The 20028-nt window shown below is 37.7% G+C and overlaps 2 protein-coding genes and 1 long non-coding RNA gene across 6 annotated transcripts in view; 2 read left to right on the forward strand and 1 right to left on the reverse strand.

The window, feature by feature from the left end:
• On the reverse strand, positions 1–15747 carry mbtps2 (membrane-bound transcription factor peptidase, site 2). The gene is made up of 11 exons (XM_008396457.2): positions 15445–15747; positions 14406–14554; positions 14149–14287; positions 11269–11372; positions 10311–10438; positions 7344–7462; positions 5936–6116; positions 5247–5353; positions 3860–4052; positions 3301–3376; positions 1–1763 (listed from the first exon to the last, which is right to left on the reverse strand). Exons 1-11 carry the CDS (start codon positions 15517–15519, stop codon positions 1541–1543), a joined length of 1494 nt encoding a protein of 497 aa, XP_008394679.1. The 5' UTR covers positions 15520–15747; the 3' UTR covers positions 1–1540.
• On the forward strand, positions 11362–14502 carry LOC103456743 (uncharacterized). The gene is made up of 3 exons (XR_532314.1): positions 11362–11449; positions 14161–14309; positions 14411–14502. It is a non-coding gene; the product is annotated as an uncharacterized LOC103456743 (long non-coding RNA).
• The window catches only part of smpx (small muscle protein X-linked), a 17691-nt gene continuing 12292 nt past the window's right edge, over positions 14630–20028 (forward strand). For 2 of the 4 annotated variants that reach the window (XM_008396453.2, XM_008396456.2), the window contains exons 1-3: positions 14630–14654; positions 18282–18361; positions 18457–18566. In XM_008396453.2, the coding sequence (XP_008394675.1) occupies positions 14645–14654; positions 18282–18361; positions 18457–18566 (200 nt within the window). In that variant the 5' untranslated portion in view covers positions 14630–14644. Of the gene's footprint in view, positions 14655–18281; positions 18362–18456; positions 18567–19710; positions 19939–20028 lie in introns of those variants that run through there. The other 2 variants (XM_008396455.1, XM_008396454.2) reach the window with 2 other exon arrangements.

The following is a 20028-nucleotide window of genomic DNA, read 5'->3' on the forward strand; positions in this document are numbered from 1 at the left end:
TCAATTACAAAAAAAACAAACTTTTTATTTCACATTTTTAACACAATTAACTGTTACAACCAGACTGAACAGTGAGAGGTCAGAAGGGAACAGAGAAACCTCAGGAAAAGTCAGAACACAGTGAACACAGAAGGCTTTTTTCCTGCATTAATGCCTGAAGGAGATAAAGACACTTGACAGAGGTCCACTCGGGTAATTATAATAACCCAAATGTTTTCTTAAAGAGTATTAGTGCAATTTCTCCACCAGTGACAATGTAGATCACGATACTGCTGTGCATTCACCAAAACAGAAGCTGAGAAAACCATTTAGAACAACTTAATTCTTATGTTTCGCAGCAAAAACACAGTTTGGGAATTTTGGATAACATTTATATCCAAATTTAAACACCACAATCTTTAAAATTCTAAAATTTGCACTTGTAAACATTCAGTTGGAACAGTACATTATAGGAAGTATTTCCCCATCTTCTTCACATATCTTCATTATATATTCATAAGATTTGAACAAATAAAAAATAAATCTGATTTTAACCAGCCTCTTCGAATTAAAGTGTTCTCCCCCACCCCCTTTTTTTTTTACATGTGATCCTTCAAAAAGTTAGTTCTCCTGATGCAAAAATCACGTGTCAATGAAGCCAGTGGCTCCAGGCCCACCTGCATTTAAGTCAGGATTCCGACAAACATGTCAGAAATCAATTAAATTTGAACTTCAGAGAAAATTTTTGAAATTTAGACAAGAAAAGTTGTAAATCAGAAAAAAAGTCAGAATTTGGCAATTAAGGTTGAACTTTGCAGAAAAAAAGAATTCAGAGGAACAAAAGCCGGAATTCAAAGAAAAATAATCGGAATTCTGAGGGGAAAAAAGGTCAGAATTATACAATTAAAGTTCAAATTTGGAGAAATAAAAAATGTTGTTTGAAGGGAAAAAACATAATTTGGTCAAAATTCAGCAATTTAAGTCAGAATTTAGAGTACATAATTTGAAATCCAGATGAAAAAGTTGGAATTCAGAAAAAAATAATTGGAAATCTGACAAAGAAAGTCAGAATTTGACATCTGAAGTTGAAAAATGGGCAAAACTAATTCAGACATGAACAGTTGAATTCAGAGAAATATAATTGGTATTATGGGGGGGAAAGTCAGAATTTGACCATTAAAGTTGGATTTTGAAAAAAAAACATTTTCAGAGAAAAATTATCAGAATTCTTAGGGGGGGGGGTCTGAATTGGATAATTAAAGTCAAAATTATATGGGGAAAAATAATCCAGAAATTAAAGATGAAATTCTTAGGAAAAAAGACAGAAACCGGAGAAAAAAACGTGAATTCTGAGATTAAAGTCATAATTCTGTTTTGTGGTTCTCTTCCTCTTCCGTAGCTTACCTACGCGCGGTGGAAGAAGAAGTCTTCATTGGTAGTAACGGCTGAAAAGCTGATGGAGGGGAAACAGTCAACGTAAAGTAGCGGCGTTGCAGCAGCTTCACAGTTTCTGGTCAGCAGCTGGTCCCGGACAGGAAACGGACCTCCCTTCGATCTGCCGCTACCTCGCCGTTACCATCCACAGGCCGAGCGCCACGTTAGCTGCTAGCAAGGCGCTGCCCGCTAGCAGCAGGAAGAAACCGATTAGCTCGCGCTTCTGGCGGTCCGTTACTACGGTAACCAGCGTGGCCTCCAGCAGGGCGTTGAGCATCCACTGTCCGTCCAGGGCGAAGCAGGGCACGGAGTTAACGACGGCCAGCGCGCCGGAGAGGGACACCACGTACCTGAGAGGCGGGGCGGCTCAGGAAAACACCAGGAACCGAAAACAACCACACTGGGATCGATCCAGTTCAAACTGGTAAACATTTAGATGTTCCAGCCAAACACAGAAGAACCAGCTAGCATTGAGCTACTTAGATAGCCGTTAACCAAACACTACTGAAGGCTCTTTAAGAAACATTATTTGATTCTAGCAAACAGGACCAACTACCAACTCCTTCAAGAATAACGGACAAATATCCAGACAGAGTGACGCCAGAAACTAAAATAAAAAACAGCAACTTTGGTCAAAGTAAAACTAGCTAAGGCAAGAGTTTCTGCAGGTTTCATCGTCTCAAATTTATACAACAGCAAATTAGGGACAATGTAGATAAAAAAAATTTGTAAAATGATTAAATTTATACAAAATTATTTTTTTTTTAATCTCAGAAGTTTTCTAGAAAATCTGAGTTTTTCCTAGCAAACTTTTAAACTTAAATATTTCCCAGTTTTTCTAAAAAATAAAAAAAAGAGAATTGGGGGGGGAAAAAGGAGTAAATTTCTGCCAAAAACTCAGAAATTTTTAGATTGATTTCATGAATTTTCTAGACAAAAAGAAATTTCTACAATGCCTGGAGTGCCAATAAATTATAAATTTTCAGTTTTAAAAGTAAAATAAGTTGTTTTTTTTGTTGTTTTTTAGATTATTTCCAAAATCACAGCTTTTCTAGTAAATATTCAACTTTTCGAACTCAGAATTTTCCACGTTTATTCTAGTAAATTTCTGAAACTGTTTTGGGTGGAAATTTACTCTTTTTTTTTCCAAACACAGTGTCATAAGGATTAAAATAACCCTGTCACGATATGAAAGGTTTTAAGACCAATTAATTAATTTAAGACATTTTAAGGCCTTTAATTTTAGGTGCATTAATTTAAGACTTTTTAAAGGGATATTTATCCAAATATTGGTGTAGTTTATATTTGAGTACTTGATTAATTTAGACCTTTTATGGATTTTACAAATGTCTATAAAGATGAACAATAAATTGAAGCTCCAGTTGGTGGGATGGATAGATGCACCTTTCAGACAAACGTTAGGAAATGTACACTCTTATTTTTTTATTATTTATTTCAATTTTCCAGATCTATAGAGTTTTCCAGCTGAGCTGTAACCAGTTATAATAAATCTGCCTGACTCAGTAATGAACATTATCAGTCAATCAATTTTATATGTATAGCACATTTCAGCAACAAGGCAGTTAAAAGTGCAAAAATACAAAGTTATGAAAGGTATAGACGACTTCATCTTAACCAAGAAAGCTGCGCTTATGGCTTCAGTGTCTAAACACATTTTGTTTCTAACTTGAGCTTAGATGTGAAGCGACGTCGCATTCAGTCTAAAACACAACGTTCCAGTCAGCAGCAGATTAAAAACATGACACTAAATTGGTGTTAAACGTGCTGATCAGGGGGAACTTGAAGCTCTTAATCTTTAAACTGACGAAGAGATGCTTAGATTACATAATCTCACCGCTTTGTGTTGGCAGTAAATAAAAAGGATACTTTAGGAAGGTCTCCATGAAGACGGGCAGGTCCAGGTGGAGGAACCCGAAGCGCGGCACGAAGTTGGTCAGACTCACTGGAGGAGACAAAACAGGAAGTAGAAACGACACCTACGGCAGCCAGCCAGCTGTAATTACCCGGATTATGATGTTTACACACCGGAGAGTCTTAAAAATGACACTTTACAGAGGAAACACTCAACTTTAATGTTTAAATTATAACCAAACTCTGGCTGTTATCAATAACTACTTACAGTCACTGTTTGAAAAAAATAAAAAAACACTTTTAAGTAATTTTGCTATAAAGTGTTTCTTCTCTTATTTTCTGGATTTTCTACCCATTGAGTAACAAAAATGTTTTAACGAAAAATGAACCAGACACAGACACACATCTACAGTTTCTGTTAAAGTTTCATAACTTTTATGTTAAAAAACATTTTTGGGAATTTTTTTCTTTGGCCTGATTTTATTTTTTGTTACTTTTTACCAAACACTTTTCTGCTCTCACTGGAGTATTTATATGTTTGGGTTGCGCTGCCTCCGCAGGCGGCTGGACGTACCGGCGTACTGCAGGTGCGGCGGGAAGCCCACGAACAGCATGTGTGGGCTCGGCGGGTGAGCGACGCGGATGAAGCGGGTCTGGTTCTCCAGAGACGGGGTGACGCAGACGCTGGCCGAGTTCACGCCGCAGTCGTCGTCGGAGCGACACGTCGCCGTTCCCGTCACCATCTTCCTCACTGGCATGCAGGCGAACTGCGGGAGGCAAGGCGTGTCACTTCCTGTTTGGTTAATCTTATCAGCAGCCGGTTGAGACAAAGTGTTTTCTTTGTTTCTCTCAGTAGATTCAGCACAAAATGTTCAAATATTTTGGTGTTTTTGACTCTGGATGCTTTGGATGTTTGGTCATTTTCTGACATCAGCACATCTAGAAGGAAGGTTTTTATTTAAGTAGCAACTTTATGCGTCAAAGCAGGATCAGGGCATATAAAAATAATGAATTCTGACTTGAATTGAAGAATTACAAGGAAAAAACATAAAATTAAAAGAAAAGAGTTCAATATAAAGACATAAAAGCCAAAATTATTATTTTAAATTTAAAAAGGCAAAAAGTCTGATTAAAAAGTAAAAAATGGGAAATAAATTCAGAATTGTCAGAATTATATAAAAAAAACCTCAATTGTTAAAGAAGTAATAAATCTAAGAAAAATGTCAAAATTATAAGTAAAAAATGTTCAACTACAAGAAATAAGAAAGAAAAAGTTAGAATCATAAAAAAAAGTTTGTATCATAAACATCTCAAAATTATAGGAAAAAAGTCAGAATCCTGAGAACAAATGTCTAAATTTCTTTTTTGTCCCTATAGTATCATTTGTCTCCCGTAGTTGTGAATCTCATTCAACCAGAAAAAACTAAACGTTTCTGTTTAGTCCAAGCTAAAATCCCAGGTGAAAACAAGTAGAAGCCCATAAAAGTACTCAAACCTCTTAAACATTTTCCACATTTTGTCTTTTTACAACAACAGACTTTAACGTAATTCAATGGGATGTGAACCAAAGCAACACGAGTCAATTGGATTGTATTGATTTATCACATCTGCTGTATATAAATGCTATATATTGTTTTTAATCTGTATTTTTTTCACTCTTTCGGTGCATAATGCTGAACTTGCAGCTTAACATTGACAATATGGTGACAGGAAAACATTTCACACAGTGATGAGTTGAAGCAAAGCTGAGACATCAAAGTACGAAGAACAGAGACGTTTGGTTCTGATGAAGGAAGAACTCTGACTAAACCCGCTTTATTTACACAGCAGAGGAAAATGAGACCATTTTATTCCAGACAGAGAACTGGATTAAGGAAGCAATCTAGATGATGCAGCTCACATGGAGAATTAGTCAGACGAGGCTGACTCTGCGTCAGTGTGTGTGTGTGTGTGTGTGTCACCTCTCTCTCCCTGCTGTTCCTGCCCTGTGGTTTGATGTAGGAGAAGCAGAGGTCTGTCAGGCTGTTGTTGCTGCAGCAGTCCATCGTCCCGTCCAGACGCTTGAAAGCTACCACAGAAGAAGAAGAAGAAACGTGACTTTTCTTGACAAGTCTTCTGGTTCAGAAGCTGCATTGATATCTCGTTGTTTTAAAACAACGACATAAATAAAAACCAATGGCTCCATTTTCTCCAAAGACTTTAAAATATGGCCTGAACTCTGAGGCAATGATTATAATTTTAACTTTCAGGATTGACATGGTCGGTTGGATGGTTGGTTGGATGATTGGTTTCATAGACGGACAGACGAACGGACGGTTTGTTGAATGGATGCATGGCTGATTGGATGGATGGACAGATGGACGGATGGATGGTTGGTTTGTTGAATGGATGCATGACTGATTGGTTGGTTGGATGGACAGATGGATGGATGGGCGGTTGGATGAGGGTCGTCCAATCAGTCTGTTCTGAATGGAGAAGTAACTCTCCAAATCTTGCGTTCTCTTCTTCTACTCAAAAATCTTTATTTTATCAGGAGAAGAAGAACTAGAACACTGACTGAACGGTGAAAATCTCCCAATAAAACCCAGAGAAGCTAACTGTTGTAGCGATGCGTTCAAGGACATCCTGTCGTATTTCTGGGGTCACTCACGTCTGCCGTGAGCCCAGCTGGGCTGCAGGCCGGCCGCCGGGACGCAGTACCCGGTCTGCGGGGCGCGGGACAGCTGGGACAGGCAGCCGGCCCAGTCCTCCACTCCCCGGACGGGACAGTCCTCCAGCCGCGTCACCAGGTCCCCGACCGACAGACCCCGCGGCCCGTCCGCCGCAGAACCCTGCGGAACAAACACAGCACAAACCTGGTTCAGATTAAAGAAACGTCACATGATGTCGGTGCTGGACTCTGTCCTAAAACAGCAACATCATTTCAGATCAGAGCTGCAGATTCAACGGCTTCCTGATTTCCTGCCAGAACTAGAAAAAACAAACAGCAGCAGCAGCTAACATCTGGAGAAGGAAGTTTCTGTCTTTTCTTTAGTAAATCTGTTTACATAATGAGGAAAAACACGTCTAAACGAAAAGCCGAAGGAAGAGCAATATAAAACCTCGTGTTTATCGTGAAATTTAAATATTAACAGAGTAAAATGTGTCGACTAAACACTTTTAAGCACTTTATTTATCCTGAAAGGAAACAAAATGTTAAGAGACTCTGTGGGGAAAACGGCTCCAGTAGCAGTCAGTCGTGCAACCAATCTGAAGACGCCTCTGACTGAAGAATGATGCTCTGGACTGCAAAATAATCTTACCAAGTATTTGTTGTTTAGTTTCTAGTGAAAATATCTTAGAAAACTTGAAATACTGCAAAACTAATTTACAAATAACCTTTTAGCAAAATATAGGATCTTATTTTAAGTCAGTAATTCCTTAATATTGATTTTAAAAAAGTAATCGATCCACTGGCAAATTATTTTACTTATAACAATACATTTCTCCCATGTTATAAGTGAAATAATCTGCCAATAGAACTGGTAGTTTTTCATTAATACTAAGGTATGGTGCGTTCACACCAAACGCATTTTGAGCGTCAGGCGTGTCTGGTTTACATTCAAAGTCTATGTGGAGCGTCGGACGCGCTGGACGAGTCAAGCACTCAAAACGCTGCAAACAGTTCAAACTGGGCCGTTTGCAGCCCAGTTTGACGTTCGAAATGCCATTGACGTGAACGCATCGCACGTTTTACTACTCTTAACAGCAGCCAACTGTTCGTTGGTAGATATTGCTTTTTTAGTTTGTTTAGGGTTATTTATTGTATTTTTTTATTTATAGAGTCAGAAGCTGCTGGACTGATTCTAACCACCAACTTGATTCCCTCGTTTGTTGGAATAAATCCAGTGAACCTGAACGTGTCTCTCGTGAAGTCGGCCATATTGGACATAAAAGACGAGCATAGAAGGGTTACATGTGCGTCCTTTTTGGACAGAGTTGGGTAAAATGTTTAAATGTGGGCTGTAAAAGCAAACCTGAACCAAAGGGAGAGGCAGAGGAAAACCTGCAGGACTCACCTGGACGACCTCGGTAACCATAGCGCCGACCCCAGTGGCGTAGACCGGAAACAGGAGGACCGGCAGCAGGAAGAGGAGGGCCAGCGCCGCCACGCACAAAACAAAGTTATGCCAAACTCCTGGAGAAAGATTATCGGAAAAACCCTTCAATATGTATAAAATCCTGTCAGATTATATAGATATTAACTGGTGGAAGTTCTTGGATTTGATCCGTTAAATGAATCTTAATTGATGATCGGAGTAGATAAATGAAAAATTGTCAATTTATGTACATCTATTCATAAATGATCAGTGTTGTCTCATTAAAAGTAACCAAGTAGCATAAAATTCTTTTTTTTTTTTTTTAAATCACATTTCTTACACTGATTCATATATTTAAAGAAACAGAAAGACAAACCCTCTAAAATGTTCATTTGGTTAAATGAGAAATTAAAAACCAGTCTAAAAGGAGCTTCATAATAAACCTAAAAAGTTAAATCAGACTCTCCAAAGTTCTCAGTTCAAGTTTAATGCATGAACTGCAGTGACTTTAAGCTGAATCCTCTGCTGTAACTCTCTCCTGTATGCTGTGACCGAAGAGAAACCGCTGCTCGCTATAAATAGCCATCTATACCATCTTAATTATGCAAGAAGCTTTGAAACCACAGGAGAAAACGTCTCACGGTCTGATGAGTTCAGGCCCAACTTCTCAGCCTCGACGGACATTTTTAAAGAAAAGGAAATTTCTCTCATACCAGAAAAAAACTGTGAGCTACAGTCAAGTTCTTCATCATCACTTAGAAGGAAAAAACAGTTAATTTCAGACCTACGTGTGTGCGCAGTCTGATGTAACACAGAGTAAACAAGCTGTTAAAGTTTGTCAACAGGAGTAAATAATGTATCTGATGCAAAGGTCGATCTCACATGGAGAAACAAACAAACGCAGCGCGCCGTTATGTCACCGCTCCCCTGAAGGGAACAGCATCCGCCTCACATCACACGCCGCACGCCTCGCTCTGCTCTCTCTCATTTTCTCCTCAGAAAACCAACTTGTTGGTCAGAAGGAGATAAACGGTCAGAGCGGCTCTTTACTGCCCTCTGGTGGCGCAGAAAATAACTGCAGAAAAAAACCTCAGCAACTTTCACAGAAGTGACTAAAAAAAGTAAAATTTTCAGGAGTAATGACAAACACTTAAACATACCATCTTTGTTCTGTTTAACACCAAAATGTAGTCAATATATATATATTTTTTTTGTTGTTGTTGTTTTCCCTCTTATTTAAGTCTTTCACAATGACAAATTTTAATGGAGGATAAATTGTCCCCAAAGTTATTGCAATAAATAATAATATTGTTGTTTTGAGACCATTTTCAAGTGGTATAATGTTAATAAAGTAAGGATACATTCTAAAATATCAATAACTGGAACTGGAAGACATTTTAAAAATCTAAAATAAAGAAAGAAAACAACAGAAACAAATAAAATTAATCTATCATGTGATTAATTTATTGATTACTACAACATGTCTACTCTTATTATGCATCATTTGTTCTATACTCTATTCTTTTTCGTCCATCTGGGCTCAATCAGATTGGATAAAGAGCATCCATGAACATCAGTTTTCTAGTTTGCTCACTTAAAACTCTATCTGGGCTTTATCTAGGCCATTTAATTCATCCCAGTTTTAAAATTCTTTGAAAAATATAATTTTCCTCCCCAATTATGAGCTACTTTGTGTTGCGCCATCATATAAAATCCCTCTGAAATACAATCAGGTTTGTGGCTGAAATATGGTAAACCGTTAAAGATTTAGTCTAAATTACATTTTTTGTATTGTAGTAATTTTTATCATTAACAGCTGCAGCTCTTCTGCTAAAATCAGGAACATTTAGTAAAATACTTGGATTAATTTGCAGATTAAACATGCTTTTAGCTGCAGACTCGCCCGTTTCATCTGTGGCAGAAATCATGCATGACTAACGGCTTTTCTTCACCAATCAATTTATCAAGCTGCTATTAAACTAATCGAAACTGAAAATATTATATGTGATGCATCTGTCTGCTGCTCTGTAATAATCTGGTTGACCTTCGTAGTCAAAACAAAGTGCTTCTAATAACTGTGATTAATAGATGTGATAACATTAGCGGGCAAACAAGACGAGGGCTGCAGTAAAGGGTTGTGGCCAGAGGGGGGCGCTTCTAGAAAATGAATGAGATGAGGGAAGGAGAGAGTAAGAGGGTTAAAATAAAATTCATATTTAAAAAATAAATGCAATTAAAAGAAAATTAATATGTTTAAGTTTTGCTAAATTAAGCATTTTTATTAAATAACATTTTTAAAATGCAGCTAAAAATTAATAAATGAAAATTAAATATTAAATAAAAAAATAAGACACTGAATATAAATGAATGACATTCATTTTAATTCTTAGACCAAAATAAATACAATTAATGTAAATACAAATAAATAAAAAAAATTTAAAAGCAGAAAACTAAATAAATACATATTTTATTTAGTTAAATTGGATGATTTTTTATTATTACCTTAAAAAAGTAAAATGCAATTAAATACATTAAACTGTATTGAAATTATTGAATATACATTAAATACATAAACTATTTAATGTACATTAAGTGCATTAAATATTTTATGTACATTTTAAAAACATTTTGAATGTATTTAAAATTTAGCTAAATAAAATTTAATGTATTTAATTATAATAGTATTTAATTAAATATATATGTAATTAAATAAAATGTAAATAAATTTAATGAAACTAGATTATTTTTATTTTATTAACAAAAAAATTTACCGTAAACTTAAACAAAATAATCAGTAATACTAAATAAAAATACTTCTTAATTTAGTTAAATTTGGTTATTTTTTATTTTCATAAAAAAAGAATTAATAAAGTAAAAAAAAAAAAAAAAAGCAGGAATAAAAAAAATAGATGATTTAATATTAAGCATAAAAGTTTGAAGTCTGACCTGCACAGAATATTCTGAGCTGCTGAGCAGGAGAGATGAGGTTGAGGTGCGTAGTGAAGAGATCCACAAACGCCCCGGGATAAACGACGAAGACGAACATCCCGAAGCCGTTCACTCTCACAGACTCCCTGCAGGACGAGACAGTCAGACACGTCTGAGGATACACAATCACAGCGTTAATAAAGAAACAATGAAAGAACCTTCATTTTGGGCAAAATATGAAAAACTAGATCGTTAAAATGTTTATTTGAACAAATCCAGTGTCCTGAATCGTCTCCAGACTCATCTTCTCACTGCATATTTTTGTAAATATTAAAATTTCATTGAATGACGACGCTTTGAGAATAATGATAATAAACTACGACTGCAGATGGCAATAAAAGCTCCAGCCTGTCACGATAGCATACTTTGCTGGATGATAAATTAGCCCAGAAGTTATCACAATAAATGATAATGTTGTTGGTTTTTCAAGTAATATAATGGTAATGACATCATAATACAAGAACACCAAAGATCCATAAACTTAGTTGAAACCAAAGAACCAGACTGAGGACTTTTATCATCCAGTTTTTGGTAGAAAGAGAGAAAAGAGAAAAGCTATAAATTATGAAAATGTAAATTATTGAACTCATTTGTTAAAATGTGTCTAAATTTACACATTTTAACCATTTCCAGACCTTAAATAAAATAAAAAAATACTGGGCTTAACTAAAGCAACTAAAAACAGAATTGTACGTTTAAAAATGTAAACATTGAAAGAAATTTTGCTGCAAGACTCCAATATTAATAAAATAAATAACTAAAAATAAAAGGTATAATAATGAAGAGAATGAATATGGGAAAAACTCAGTGAGAATCAAAATGTTTACAGTACATTTATGAGAATCATGAAGTTTCAACAGAGAGCACCGAGCTGCTTCCGGCTCGTTGCCGTGGTAACGGTGCCGGTGTTTCCTACCTCAGCGCGGCCACAGCGTGACCCAGCTCATGGATGACGCCGCTGAGCAGCAGAGCGATAAAGAAGTAGGCCAGCTGACTGGTGGGCAGGTTCACACCGGGGACCTGAACACAAACCGGGAAGCAAAGGCACAGAAAATCAGGAAACCCTCTGGAGAACCAGCAGCTCCATCCGCACAGAGGTGGGTAGAGAGCACCAACAGTATCGCGACAGTAATGTTGACCCAGCACGTGACGTCACGCTCTTCAGAAACCAGTCCGCTCCGCCATGACGGACGTCAAAGCAACCAAAACAGGCAGCCGGTAGCCGAAAATGGCTTCTATCCAGTTGACTTCCCTTTAAAAACGGTAATAGGACGCTGCGCGGTCGGCTGCATAACCAGACAAGGATAGAAACCAAACTTGTCATTTTATTTTATAACTTTTACTGAGGCCGTCAATAATAATGACTGTAAAAAGGATAGTTTTATTTTTACAAGGTAAGAAGACTAACGTTCACATAACGTTTGTATGATTAAAGATATAAAATATCACATAATGGAGAAGGTACCCGTCTGACGGTTGGTAACCATGGAGACAGTGCCGCACCGTCATATAGCCTAGCGTGTACGGAAACAACTGCTTAGCATCTCCTCTTTTGTAAGTTTTAAATGCTGCTCTGGTTTAAAGGGAAACACCGTTTATGACATAGTGACATAAATCATGTGGCGTGAATTCAGGAAAAGTCGTTAATTTGATCAACACATCAGGAGGGAGGAGGTACGGGTCGGTATCTAAGCTAGCTGTTTCCAACTTTTTTAAACACCGCCGTCTATGAACCCCAACCCTACATTATCAGCAGGGTAAAACTAACCTGTCTCACGTCGGTCTAAACCGGACAAGTAGAAGCCATGAATAAACTGGCAAAACCAACTTTGGAAAACAATTTAAGTCACTCTGTTCAATACTCCCGTACCTCACTTCGTACGTCCATCATGGCGTCTCTTAATGATTAAGTAACGTATATGCAAGAAGTTAGAAGTTCGATAGAAACAACGAGTTAGTTCCAAGCGTGTAGCCTGTTTATTGTTGTCATAGCAACTCCATAGCAACTGTCATGCAGAGGTGGGCAGAGTTCTCAAGAATTTTACTCAAGTAACAGTAAAAGGGTGCGTTCACACTGCAGCCTGAAGTGACCCAATTCCGATTTTTTTGCCGGGGCCGTTCACACTGCCAGTAAATGAAACCTGTATGTGTTCTGCAGTGTAAACGGGCAAACGACCTGAAAGTGTCCCGCATGCGCAGTAGAGGGCGCAATAGCATCAGCCTTCTCAGTGTTCTGCCAACCGCCATAAAAAGAAGAAGTGCTCAGTGTTTGCGGAAGTAAACATGGAGGCTAACGGTGCAGCTTAGCTTATATATTTGAAGTTGTTATCCAGCCGGAGCAGCATATTAACAACTTAATCCTCATATAATCCGTCATCGTTGTTGTTTTAATTCCCGTTTGCGTGTATCAGGACGCAGAATAGTGCGATTTGTTGAGAATCAGTGACGTTCAGTTCGAATGAAGGCGGCCTGGACGTTGGGTCGCATTTGAATCGGATACGTATCGGATATGGGTCACATTCGAAAAAGAATCCGACCTGTGCTGTTCACACTGCCATGAAAAGATCGGATACAGGTTGCATTACGTCAGAAAAATCGGAATTGGGTCACTTCAGGCTGCAGTGTAAACACACCCAAAAAAAAGTATTTGGTTAAATGTCTACTCAAGTACTGAGTAACTGATCAAAACATCAATCATTTAATGTTTAAAAATGACAATCAGACAGACTACAACTAAGTTATGTTGAAATATTTGTATTATAAGGACAAAAATTACAACAACAAAAAAATCAGACAAAAGAAACGTTTTTCCTTGTTTTTCTTTAAATACAAACTGCAAGTGTGTGTTTGGTGAATTTTTGGTTACAGCATGTTTGTTTTTCATTCCGTGAGTAGAGAATCCAGAAAGTAGCAACACTTCATAATAAAATTACTCAAGTAAAAGTAAAAAGTACAGCATAGTAAAAGTAATTTTTTTCAAAGAACTTACTCAAGTAAATGTAACTACCATAGTTACCACCCAACTCCGCATATCTGCTGTCATTTCTTGATATTTTCTGTTGAAGTAGTTTCACAGTGAACTCTGCTTTCTATTATCCTGCTGCCTGAGCCAAGATGGATTTTCTCTCATTAAGATTCTGCTAATAGCTTCCCATGAATCACAGCCACAGGTCTGAAGGGAGCTGCTGCTCACATTAGTAAACGCCTATTAGACATCACGGATGATTAAAACAGAAAAAAGGAGAGAGAAGCAGGAAATGAGCTTCTGGTAGCCGACGACACACAGCCGTCAGGATTTCTACACATTCATGTTTTCAGTAGCTTTTTCATGTGATTTTTAAATTATAAATACAAAAGTTTAATTTGAATGGATGAAAATTTGTTCAATAGAGGCCAGAAATGAAATATAAAATCAATTAAAACCAGACAGGAAAAGAGAAGAACAGAAGATTGATTGGATTGATGAACGGATGGGCCGACGGATGGCCCAAAAGATGGACAGACGGATGGGTCAGTAGACGGACGGAAGGAAGATTGAATGCACGGACGGACGGACAAGTTGACAGACGGATGAACCAATTGAGAGATTAATGGATGGACGTATCGACAGATAGATGACTGAATGAATAGATTGGTGAAAGGATGAACAGAATCCTCAACTTAAACTAAGTGTATATTAGCATTAGCATATTACTGACCAAACATATAGTATTGTAGTTCTACATACTGTCCAGTATTCATACATGCCTTGTTCAATGTGGATGGAATTTAACTACCAACTCCTAACCAGACGTACCACCACCTGCAGAGTCTGCTGCCCACCGATCCGCGGGTTGTCTGTGGTCATCTGGGCGTAGGTCTGCTGCAGCGTCTTCACCAGCAGCACCACCGATCCCAACATGGCGGCCACACCAAACACTAGCCCACTGCTGAACCTGACACACACACACCACACCAGTGAGTTCAAAGGTCAATCAACCAACATTTAGGAACTAAGTGATGGGTTAACTTTTTTACTTTTATTAATTTAAGTAATTACATGTGTATCCTCACCAAAGGTAGAGGGCTTGGGGGTTGATGCGGGCACAGTAAGCAAACAGCCAGTTAAACATGGTGGTCTGCCATCTCACATGAAAAGGAGACAACATCAACCCTCGGCTGGCCAGCCACGACTCGTAGTTGATCCGGTGCGTGGCAGATGACTGCAGGAAAGGAGGAAATAAAACCACGTTTTTAAAACGGACGGTTAAGTACACCAACTCCAAACATTAGACTTTCACAATAACATTTGTATGTATGCAGGTAGGAACTAGCGCCTCATCTGGAGCCTCCACTATTGTGCTGAGGTTTTAAATTTTACCCAATGTATTTACTATGTTGGGCCAGTTCCATGCTGTATAGCTTTCTGGAAATCACCTGTTCTACAAACAATTATCCTCCACTGCAAACAGAGAAGTAAAGAGCTGAACAAGATGGCTGTTAATGTTAATTCAATATTTGTAAATGTGACCAACATACTCCCTCACTGTTGAATGGGCAAATTCAACTCTAAAACAGCGCAGAAAGTCACGTCAGCCTTCACAACTTCTTATTCTGTTCGCTGATTGGTTCAGTCGAAATTCTGTCAAATCCAAGTGAATGGGAGAAAGCCCAGACTGAACTGTGAAGCGAGATTTGAATCAAGCAGAATAGTGTTGGAAAACAATGGCCATGCTAATGTATGTATGTATGGATGGATGTTAGTTATGTTAGCACTACCATTAGCCAGCATTAGCCATCCCACCCAAATGTGTTTAATTTGTGAATTTACATTAAGGTTTTACAAATCTTAAGTGGCATGTACATTAACTGATGGATATTATAATGCAATTTGGTGCAGGACTGACCTAAATATGTTTAATTTTTAACGGAGGCAGATCAATAGTAGTTCAGACTCCCTAACGGTGGTGAAATCGCCCTTTTCTACGGATGCTAACAGCTAACTGAGGCGGCCTATGACGACCGAGCCTCTTTTTTCACCCAAAAAAATAATCTGTAACATTGATTCCCTGAGAGCTAGGTCAATTAAGTACAAATAAGGTTAAAACCTTACCCTGAGAAGTGTGTCGGCCAGGTAGACAGCACACCAGCCTGCCATCACGAACACCAGCAGGGACACCGGGATCATGGTGCGGCTGTCAGAGGACTCTCCGCGGAACCGTCCAACCGAACTGCGGCCTCTCCATCGCTCCGTTTGCGCACAAGGCCGCGATTAGGTGGCTCGAAAGCCGCGAAGAAAAGCCGGCATGTTTCTGTAAAACGTTCAAACAGGCGATAGTGGGTTTGTTTACAGCGGAAATGAGACACAAGTCACCGGCTGGTTGCTCTTCTTCTGCTTCCTCTGTGGTAAACATAGAGCGCACTACTGCCACCTAGCGTTGGATATATTTCCTGAAGATTTTAGATTGAAATAGAAAGTGTTGGGTTTTAATTGGGAAAAGTGTACACACAAAATGCTAGATAAAAACGTTTTAAAAATGTCAAAATTTACATTTTATTTTCAAAAAAATCAGTCTGAATACTTTAATGTTAGTTCACATTATATTTCCTTACAGGCAGAAGTGACTTTATGGGTTAGAGAAAATGTAGAAATTCTACTATTCCTACTCTTTAAGCGTGTCAACAAATTTTAATCAGCAATTTCTGTGTGTCAGAGAGGAAGATTTGGAGAAGATAAAATTAGGGTTAGGATAAAAAATAATACTCTAAGATATAAACGTCCCATATATTCATTCTTAAACATGTTTAATTGAAAAGTGCAAAGGCTGGAAACACTCAAATTATTTTGTTTTGATGTCTTAATTCTACAATCTATTTTCTGACTCAGGAGGACTGAATACAAATGTGTGCCACATGTTCTGGATGTGTATTTGACAAAAAAGAATTGCTTTTCTACATTTTAACATAAGCAATTATGCTCCACTGTCAAATACAAATAAAACACATAAAATTATGTGGCTGTAATGAGACAAAATGGGAAACGGTTCAAGGAATGTTGTGCATGGTCACTTCAAGCGAATCAGCAAGTTTTATATTGTCTGTGCTGTTAAATGCTAAAAATAAATAAACTCAGACCAGCGTAATCAATAGAGCTGTGGACATAAATATGATGTCATTAAACACGGTGATGATGCAAGTCGTCGCTATAAAGAAACTAGCTCAGACTCTGACTCATTAAGCCAGTGAAACATTAAACTAAATGCCTGTTGGTTTAGTCACTTCATATCTTCCCTGCACTTCACAGTCAAATACTCAGAGCCTGCAGTATGTAGCTTCATTTGGAGACTTTCAAAATCATAAATGCATTTACAGCTTATTAAAACAGCTGAAGTAAGCCTCTCTTAGCACATTATCATTAGCATATAGCTAGCTTTTAATTTTCTTCTTACTTTCATTCTCAGACTGATCTGTAGTATCTCAAGTGCTCTGATTTTGCAGCAACTTAACATTAGCTTGAAAAGTTGAGCAACTACAGCCTTGAGGGTGCTAAACTAATCTAAGCAACTACCTGATTTTATAGAAACGTCCCATAAATTTGAAAAGTTAAGCAATTACACTTTTGTAGGTGGCTAAGGTAATCTAAGCTAGCAACTAGCTATTTCTCTGATTTTATAGCAACTGTATATGAGCTTGAAAAATTATGTGACTACAGACTTGCAGGTGGCTAAGCTAATCTAAGATAGAAACTAAACTAGCTAGATCCCTGATTTTACAATGGGAAGTTAACCAGGCTGTATACTCTTCTCGCTACAGATGCTAAGCTAATCTGAACTAGCAACTAGCCACTAGCACTAATATGTCAGAAACAAAGTCCTCTACTTCTATCATCACCTCTTTTAAAGATGAGAAAAGGGTTTATAAACTAAGCACATGGTTTTATCTGTAGAATATTGTAAAATTTGGAAATTTAGAAGGTGGCAAGCTTTAATATTATTTAAAGAAAGTTTAACAGTTTAACACTAGTTTAAGAGAAAATGGTTGAAAAGCCATTTTTAGGGCTTTGGGACTCAATCCTTTTGTGCCAAAAATGACTTTACTTTATTATTTATTCATGTTTTTTTTTTTGCCTAACTTAACTTTTAAATCAATAATTCCTTTATACTGATGAAGGATTTATTCATCAACTGGTAGATTATTTCACTTATAATATGTGAAAATGTCTTGTTATAAGTTAATAATCTGCCAATGAAACTTGCAGCTTTTATTAATTTTAAGGAGGTTCTGGGTTCGATTCCCGGCCCCAGACCTTCTGCATGGTGTTTGCATGTTCTCCCTGTGCATGGTGGGTTTTCTCCGGGTACTCCGGTTTCCTCCCACAGTCCAAAAACATGACTGTCAGGTTAAATGGCCTCTCCAAATTGTCCCTAGGTGTGAGAGTGTGTGTGCATGGTTGTGTGTCCAGTGTGTCTCTGTGTTGCCCTGCGACAGACTGGTGACCTGTCCAGGGTGACCCCGCCTCTCGCCTGGTACGCTAGCTGGAGATAGGCACCAGCAACCCTCCTGACCCCACTGAGGGACAAGGGTGTAAGAAAATGGATGGATGGATGGATATTCCCTTTAAAGTTTAAACAAGCTTCTATATTGCTGAAAAGTCACTTGTAAGTTAATTTAGTCTTATTTCTAGTGGGCCAAGATATATTCACTAGGAACTAGACCAAAAATACTTGGTAAGACTTGGTGTTTTTGCAGTTAAGGTTGCAAATAAATGCACAGGGTTGCAGTAACTGCAGTTTGTCCTTCATAAAATGCAGTTTAACTCTCTGCGGTGAGGATGTTTATCTCTAAAACACCAGACTCTCGGACACCATGTGGGTTGTATTATTTGCATATGTTCGAATAAATAACCAGGCTGCAGTTTAGGGTTTCTCATTTCACTACTTGGACACACAGCAGCTCCATCTGTCCGGCAGAACCGACCCAGAAGGACCCTGGAGGTTTGTTGTGATGAATGTGGATCGGTTTTGACAAAGGTAAGTGAAATTCGCTCTTCATCGACTCACACTGAGAGGGAGGGCTGAAGGCTCATTTAAGTTGTGTGATGCTGGGTCGGTTTCCACACTTGGAGGAGTCCCGTGTCTACCGGAGCCAATCAGGACGAGCTGAAACGGGTCAGGTAGCTGGAGAGGAGCTCAGAGAGAGCGCGAGGCCGGCCAGAGCAGCTACGCACAACAGCAGGTAAGACAACACACACACACGATCACACACACCTTTAACTCTGCCGGATTCCTCCTGTGGCTGCAACGTAAACTTTAAATTTAAAAACATGAAGCGGCTCCTGCTCGCCCCTCATGGGCGTCAGAGCAGAATTAGGCCACTGCCTTTTTAGCCACTGAGATTAAAGAGGGGATTTACACGCATGTTGTTCTTTTCTAGTTTATACTATATTTTTATTTTGTTTTGATGTCTTAATTCTACAATCTATTTTTTGACTCAGGAGGACTGAATACAAATGTGTGCCACATGTTCTGGATGTGTATTTGTCAAAAAATAACTGCTTTTCTACATTTTAACATAAGCAATTATGCTCCACTGTCAAATACAAATAAAACACATAAAATTATGTGGCTGTAATGAGACAAAATGGGAAACGGTTCATGTGTTTTTTCATTGACATTTGACAATTATTTATGAAGTCAGCAGGTCACCGTAGTTAAATATCCCAAATATGGTCTTTTACTCAGGATTAAAAGAATAAACAAACGAGTTCAAACTATGTATAAGGAAATAAAATCTTTATTTCGAACAAGTAAAATGTCAGACAAAAAATAAAATAAGAAAAAAAATAAAACAAAAAAAAATAGAATGAAATATGTTAAAAAAGTCTAATAGTTAATAATAATAATTGAATAAGTAAAATGTTAGAGAAAACATTTAAATGAGAAAATATATATATATTCTTATTGTTTTTCTGACATTTTACATATACACATTTCTTATAGCTACATCTACCTATATATGGATATTTCAATATATATTTTGTTATATAGTAATAATAATAATAATTCCTTAAAAAACCTTCCATATCATGTTAAACGAGTACAGAAAATGAAACAATTGGATCCATCAACATCCAAATATGTATAATATCATACATAGTTATTCTAATTTTTACTCATGTCACAATTTCTGTTCTTTTTAAATTAAATATATTCAATTAATTTATTATTATGTACGCCATGTTTACTGCATACAGTCTCCTGTAAGATATTCTCACATCCACATCAATCTTTAACTAAACAATCAAAAGTAAAACCTAAGCAGTCAACGACCTGAAAAACCACTAAAGTGGTTTTAAAACAGAGTTTTAGTTGTTATGATCCGTTCAGGAGTCAGTGAGTGTGAGCGGATAGAAAGCAGGTCCCTTCTGTGTATCACTCATCTATTTATAGAGAGAACAAATCCTAGATATGAGAGGAATCCTTCAGCCACAAACGAGGCAGCGGCAGAGAGGAGAGGCTGAAGAGAAACACGTAGAGAGGTTCAAGTCAAAGGAGCCACATTTAGGACTCGGTTCTAGTCGTAGACGGCGCTGTTCCTTCATCAGGCGGTGAGTTAAAGCTGCTTCATGTTTTACATCCACCAGAAAAGTTTTAGATCATAACTCAAGTCAGAGTAAACTTATTTGTAATAAAGAAAT

Source organism: Poecilia reticulata, linkage group LG20 (assembly GCF_000633615.1).
Source record: "Poecilia reticulata strain Guanapo linkage group LG20, Guppy_female_1.0+MT, whole genome shotgun sequence".
NCBI classification, from domain to species: domain Eukaryota; kingdom Metazoa; phylum Chordata; class Actinopteri; order Cyprinodontiformes; family Poeciliidae; genus Poecilia; species Poecilia reticulata.

Excerpts from the sequence above, each read along its gene's own strand:
- mbtps2 (XM_008396457.2), bottom strand. The coding sequence starts at position 15,519 with ATGATCCCGGTGTCCCTGCTGGTGTTCGTGATGGCAGGCTGGTGTGCT. Across the intron at positions 14,288-14,405 it reads CCCCAAGCCCTCTACCTTTG|GTTCAGCAGTGGGCTAGTGT; the intron begins GTGAGGATACAC and ends TGTGTGTGTCAG. Across the intron at positions 1,764-3,300 it reads TTCATGGAGACCTTCCTAAA|GTACGTGGTGTCCCTCTCCG; the intron begins GTATCCTTTTTA and ends CCCGCCTCTCAG.